Here is a 7,490-nt window from a genome sequence, read left to right on the forward strand (position 1 = left end):
CCACCCCCCACCCCATGTGGTTGGTGATTCAAGCTTCCATAATCAACCCGCAACCCGACCCGCGTACCCATCGGACAACTTCTGCAACTCATGACCCACATTTTGCAGTGCACCTCAATGCTGTTCGATTCGATTGTCTTATAAATTTCCATCATTCAACTGCAGCCATTGATGATGTCTTGTTTGGAAAAATCTCGTACTCACCGCCACCACCACCTTCTTCTTCTTCTTCCTCCTCGTCATCATCTTCTTCATCGTCGTAATCCTCCTCGGCATTCTGATCTCTAGATTCATTCGTTCTGGACTGTTGTTGCGGTGGTTGTTGATGGAGGTGCTGCTGCTCTTGGACCACCACCGCCGTCGCCGGAAGTGGCCATTGCTGCTCCGGTCGAGCCATTATTGGAGCCATCTGGGTTTCGGGTAATTTTATGCTAGCTTTCTCTCTGTAAATGGCATCGAGCTGGTGGAAATAAGGGCAAGTCTTTGAGTCCTCTGGACGTTTCTTGCTGCTTTCCTTCACCTTTTTGTAGTACTTGTTGATGTTCTCCCATTTCTCTTTGCATCTTTTCGCATTCCGGTTGTATCCGAGCTTCCTCATCGCCGACGATATTTCCTCCCACAATGGTCCTTTTGGCCCGCTTTCTTGATACTTTGTGTCGAGAGTCGTTCGGAGTTTTATCAGTGCGTTAATTTCTGCTTTTGGCCATCTTGATGGACTTGGTTGTAGCAGGTTCTCTCCTCCGCCGCCGTTATCCAGATTCTTCACCGTCGATGTTTGTGGAGCAGGTTCTGATACGGATACTGATACTGGCACTGGCACTGGCACTTGTACTGGTACTGCAATTGGCATTGTTTGAACTTGATGTTGAGATGGCCCTACTTGCTGTTGCCGTTGCTGTTGCTGTTGCTGTTGCGGTTGTGGTTGCTGTTGCATTGGTGGCATTTGCTGCGATGGTGGTGGCGGGGGCGGCGGTAATGGTGGTTGTTGTTGGAGTAATTGCATAGCTGGTATTTGCAGGATTGCAGCATTTGGGTTTTGTTCGGTGATCTTCTGCAAGAAGGTGATGACCGCCGCATCTTTAGCAGCGACCATTGATCTTTCTTGAACCAAAAGATCATGTTCTCGTTTCATCTTCGCCATTTCTTGGATCCTCCAAGCTTCTTCTCGCGCCATCCGATCACGTTCACGTCTCTCCAACGTATCAAGAAACTTCGATTGTAATTCCTCTTGTTTATCAATCACCTCCTTCATCAATCTCCCGAAGAAATCCTTCCACTTCCGTTTCCGATTCCTTCTCCTCTCCGGCGGCTCATCATCGGAAGAAGTCGATGAAGACGTCGAATTCGTGGACGCCGACAACATATTCGGATGCGAAAACGGAAACCCACCTACGACATGATGATTAATGTTCATTGCCCCCGCCGGAGCTGCAACCGAGATTGGATCGACGTTGTTCTGATGCGTGATATTGATCGGAGTTACAACAGATGGAACAGTAGTCGATGGAATCTGACTAGTATTCAGCATTGCCGGTGGCTTTGAAGGAGGAAGAGATAACGGCGGCGGTGGCGGTGGTTGCTGGTGGCTTCCTCCGCCGGGGTTGGCTTCCAAAGCTTGTAATTGATCAAAAAATCTGTAGGTTTTGCCGTCGGCTTTGGAAGTCCGTCCTTCTTTAGTTCTCTTATGGTACTTGTAAACATTCTCGAACTTCTCTTTACATTTCTTTGCACTTCGATGATATCCAAGCTCAGCTAATTTTCTGATAACAAGAAGCAAATCCAATCAACACCCATCAAAACACACACACAAACACACACAGCGATTTCTTTCTGAATTTAATTAATAACAATTAGTTAATTAAATACATGGGAAACACTTGCAAGAATCCGGCTCAAGTTTGAAAGAGATAAGAAGTAGATAAATCTAAATAGATGAAGACAAAAACACAAATGGGATTCGAATTGGAATTCAAATTCAAATTCAAATTCGCCAGAATTCATCGGAGAAATGCTGTAGCAACTGGGTTTGGTCCGCCGGAAAAAGATACGAGCTTTCGAATTGATTACAGAAGTTGATTCATAGATCTCGAACCACGATTGATGATGGCAAAATTGAAGTCGACCAAAAAAGGGGGAATTGAATTTACCTTGAAACCTCATCCCATAATGGACCTTTGAGGCTTGAATCACGAAAAGCAACATCCATATCCGACCGGATTTTAAGCAGAGCTAAAGTTTCCTGTCTGGGCCACCGGTTTCCGCCGGAATTTCGTCCACCCTCTTCGATTCTTGCCCTTTCTTCTTCACTGAATCCGGCAGCAGCAAGTTCAGCAGCGGCGGCGGCGGAGGCGGAGGCAGAGGCATCAGCGTCGCCGGAGTCGGCAATTCCTTCTCCCTGCAGCATCATCCGAAGGAGAAGACACTGTAGGCAATTACTAGAGATGAAATTTGAAAAAAAAAAGATGAACCAAACAAAAAAGATGGTGAATTCTTGAGGGTTTTATGTAAGATTGGATGTATGGTGAATTTATTAATTTATTTCGGTGGGGATCTGATCTGCCTGTCAATCTCACACCCAGAAAAAGGAAAAAAATAAAAAATAAATAAAAATAAAAATTTCTAAAAACACAACAAGAGGTAGAGAGGCAGAAGGAGTAGTGGCAGTAATAAAGATGGATATTATTATATATTTTATTAAATATATATATATATATATATATATATGTAAAAATAAATAAAAATAATAAAAAAAACTTTATATAGCTGGGGAATCTTTTGGTATTATTATTATTTTCTTCCCTTTATCTGCTTGTTTAAGAAAAGTTTCAGAGACCACCACAAGGGTCACTTTGGTTTATCTGTCAGTAAATGGCACAGATAGATAACTTCCCTATTTTTATTTTTCATATATATATATATATATATATATATATATAGAGACTTGAGATCACGTGAGATTAAAGGTTTTTCGTAAGACCCGTAAGATCAATCTTCAACTCTTAGATTAGATTTACAATCTGAACATTCACAATCACAAAATTTCCACGAGAGTTCTCATTAATCACAAAATTGTCACCGTGTAACTTTAGACTTTTAGATCATTAGCTTATAAAGTTAATCAATGAACATAAATTAATCTTACGAGTCTCACGAAAAACTCTTGGTCTCACGTGAACTCAATCATATATATATATATATATATATATATATATATATATATATATATAAAGGGAAGGCAAAATATCGTGTGAGGAAAAACGTTAAGATGAGAAACGTAAGAAGGGATTTGGACTTTTGAATCTTGATCATCTTTAATTTCAAATCTACCAATGAATCGTGTTTGATATGAGGACGAATCTGGTGTGTCTCATTCTAATGTGAATCTAAGTGTGGAGATCAGTTCTTACATTTCTTACTTTAACTTTATTTTACATTGGAACCTAATTGATTAAATGGAAACACCATCATTTTGTGAAAATGTAAATATATATTTTTATTGTAGAAAATCACATGTGATAATGAATCGGACGTCAATGATCATTGGCGCAACCCTAGGTCACGGGCTAAGTTGTTCGCACGCCACTAGTATTATCACATGTCATTTTTTTATAGTAAAAAGATTGTTTTTGCGTTTTCATGAAATGGAGGTGTTCTTATTTGAACCTCCACGTATAAGGTTGGGTTCCAGTGAGAATGAAAGTTATAATTAGAAGGTAAAGAAATGATTTCACCTTTGGATCAATCATAATTGAAGAACAATAATGTGGTGCGCCAAGATGTACGAGGTCAATTCCCGTGATAAGCGCAATTCATGGGTAGGTATGAGATTAGAAGTGATGAAGGTCCAGATCATCTTTGACATTTCTCATCTTAACCCTTATTTTCACACGATCCTTTGTCCCACGTATATATGTGTGTATATATATACACACACACACACTTCTAATGCAACACTTTCAAATGTTACAACCAATGCAACCCAATGAAATTTCATCCTAACCGTAGATCATCCTCCTTTTAAGGAGTATTTCGTTTTTTGTATAGTGTAGATGAAGTTGCATTGGTTGCAACATTTAAGAGGGTGGTATTTGATGATATATATATATATATATATATATATATGGGCCTAATCAAATGAGAACTGATTAGTTTGTGGTAACTGTGAGGTCCAATCTCAACCACAAATCAACAGATAAATTAGGAAATCAATAATTATGATAATTTGAGTTAAAATTATAATTAGAAGACATATTAGGTACTTTAAAAAAAACTTCTCTCTCCTCTCTCATCTCTCTGACCTCTCTCCGGCCTCCGGTAAAATCGCTATCACAGTATATCACAATAGGTATCACATTGTGTATTACAATATGTATCACATTGTGTATTTTTGTTTTTAAGGTTTGAGTTGGTATCATAGTTGGTATCACAATGGTATCACAATATATCACAACGGGTATCACATTGTGTATCTTTGTGATTACTTGGTACCTGCCAGATTAATGTTCACCGGAGGCCGGAGATTGGATGTCGGAGAGATGAGAGAGGAGAGAGGAGTTTTTTAAAAATACCTAAAAAGCCCTCTAATTATAATTTTAACCCAAACTACCATAATTATTAATTTTCTAATGTATCCGTTAATTTGTGGTTGAGATTGGATCTCACAGTTAGCACAAACTAATCAGTTCTCCCTTGAATGGGCTCGTATATATATATATATATATATATATATATATATATATATACACACACATATATATTATAGGATTAGGTTTAAAAGAGAACATATGAAAGTAAGATAAACGAAAATGCCTATATCGTATGCAATTTTATCTTAAAAATCACACGTGATTAATGGACGGTCAACCAAGGGGCGTGCACGCATTCGCATGGCTCGGTTACCTTGGAGGTTTGACCTTCTCTTAATCATATGTAATTTTTAGTATAAAATCATGTGATATAGATATTCTTGTTTTCAGTGACTTTGACGATGTACAAGCAATACAACCTCATTCCGTTTATACAAGCAATACAACCTCATTTTAATCATTAATTAATTTATCTACGGTCAGCATTTGATAAGGTGGAAAACATAGTTATAGATTATCAATTAAAAAAAGATGGAAAATAAGATTAAATAAAATAAATGAGTTACATCAAGGTAGTGTTGGTTGTACAAATAGGATGAGTTGTATTCAAAACATGTTTTCTCTCTCTCTCTCTCTCTCTCTCTCTCTATATATATATATATATATATATCATGCGGAAGTGGGGAAGCTGGAAGTGGCTAAGGTGCATAATCATTTGAGAACTTTAAAATTTGTGAGATCCGTAAGAACTTCAATCTTAATGTGGTTGTTTCATATATTTACAGTATGAAAAAAATTTACGTGTATTTTTTATTTCACAAACACAACAATAATGTTCACATTATGAACCGAGTACATGTGAAACGAACACATTGTGAAACAAATATATGTTAATCAATATTCTAAATCTTAGTCTTGGATGGAAAAAAAATCATATGAAATAACACATGATGCACAATTTCTCAAGGTTATCACAATTTCATAGGTTCTCAAAAGAAGTACTATATATAGCCAGAGGTTATTTTGAGAAGTAAATAAGTTATCCTAATACTTCACATGATCAAGATCGAATTTGACTGGTCATTAATTACGGCTTTGACTGGTCAATAATTACGGCTTTGACTGGTCAAAAATTACGGCTATGCGAAAAATAGATGGTTAGTTTTTTAACTTCTACAAATAGACGGCAAACGGGTTCATATAGGAACCTACGTGATTCTCATATAAACTATATGTTCATATGTGAACCCGTGTAATTCACGTATGAAATATTTTTAAATGATTCACATAAGAAATAATTAAGGGATTCACATATAAACCCGTGTTATTCACATATGAACCTGTTAGTTCATATATGAATCAGTTAAATATTTCACATGTACACTAATTAACGGGTTCACATATAAACTCGTTTTTTGTAAAAGTTACAAAACTATCCCTCTATATTCCGCATACTCATGCAAGGAATTATCTGGTGCTTCACGGTCAAAGTCGCAAATGTTTGACCAGATGAATGAAGGGCTAGGATGAATCTTTCCCCATATATATATATATATATATATATATATAAACTTAAACATTATATGATATTTTTTTCAATGGTTAAGATATAAGAAAAAAAAAAATGTAAATATAGAAAGAAAAAAAATTATGAGTAATTTAAACAATCTAAGAAAGTTAAGGAGAATTTTAAAACTTATTTATAATTAAATCACTAATCCACTCATTTCTCAAAAACATTACCTACTTTTTTTTAAATAATAATCAGATTACCCATTTTATTTTAAATTAAATTATCTAAAATATAATCGATATTTTAAATTAAGATTTATGATGATAAATATATTCTTTGAGATTCATGAATGAATGTTAAATTGATTCAGAATCCGTTTATATTTTGTAAATTGACTGACGTACAAGTTACAGTTGAGATTCACATGTTAAATCATCAACTAATTTAAAATCTCGGTTAAAAATTTTAAATTGATTCACAAACAATTTATTATTAAGATTTGCATGTGAACTTATGTTAGGATCCACATGTTCACATATGAGATTTAGGCACATGAAATTTAATTTGATATGTCATTGTAAAATGGCTAATGATTTCAAGGTGAAAATGGATAAAAATCGATAATTATTGATATTTAATATATATTAGAAGAGTACTCGCGCAATGCAGCGAGACATATCTCGATTTTAATGTTTTATTTTATTATTTGTCTCTGCCGATGTTATAATACGATTTTATGTGTTTTTAAGAAAGCAATAATGATTTTATTTTTTAATAAATAAAATTTTGAAGATATCATAAAAATTAAAAAAAAAAATCATATCAATGTTAATATCAAATCAACTATTTAAAAGTTCTCATTTTTATGTAATTTCTTAATTTTTTTATTATAATTTAATTTAAGTTTAATAACGAAATAATTTATTTTTGGTTTAATAATATAACAATTTATAAGGATAATAATTAAGTATTCTGTTAAAACTCAATGATTATCCTAATTATATTTTAGATTTTTTATATTTAAAATGAGATGTTTATCTTGTATTTGATTATGTTTATCTGCAGTTAGTTACACGAATTCGGATATGGAGCTTTAATAATTTGTACTTACACACAATCTACTTGCAATCTTGAGTTTTAAGTAATATGCATTAATAAACAATACTTTATGCATAAAAAGTGGGTTTTAAGAGTTTTTGTCAAATGCTTTATAATATAGTATAGATTTAAGAAAGCAATAATGATTTTATTTTTGAATAAAATAAAAATTTGAAGATATCATAAAAATTTGAAAAAAATATATCAAATCAACTATTTAAAAATTCTCTTTTTTATGTAATTTCTTTAATTTTTTTATTATAATTTAATTTAAGTTTAATAACAAAATAATT

The 7,490-nt window shown here is 34.1% G+C and overlaps 1 protein-coding gene across 1 annotated transcript; it reads right to left on the minus strand.

Annotated features, from left to right (window-relative positions):
* Positions 1-31: 31 nt before the first annotated feature.
* LOC112514614 (trihelix transcription factor GT-2-like) lies at positions 32-2,433 on the minus strand. The gene is made up of 2 exons (XM_025121184.1): positions 2,148-2,433; positions 32-1,760 (listed from the first exon to the last, which is right to left on the minus strand). The coding sequence occupies exons 1-2, from the start codon at positions 2,405-2,407 to the stop codon at positions 152-154; spliced, it is 1,869 nt and encodes a 622-aa protein (XP_024976952.1). The 5' UTR covers positions 2,408-2,433; the 3' UTR covers positions 32-151.
* Between the last annotated feature and the right edge of the window lie 5,057 nt (positions 2,434-7,490).

This window comes from Cynara cardunculus (assembly GCF_001531365.2).
Source record: "Cynara cardunculus var. scolymus isolate 2C chromosome LG 6, CcrdV1, whole genome shotgun sequence".
Lineage (NCBI taxonomy): Eukaryota > Viridiplantae > Streptophyta > Magnoliopsida > Asterales > Asteraceae > Cynara > Cynara cardunculus.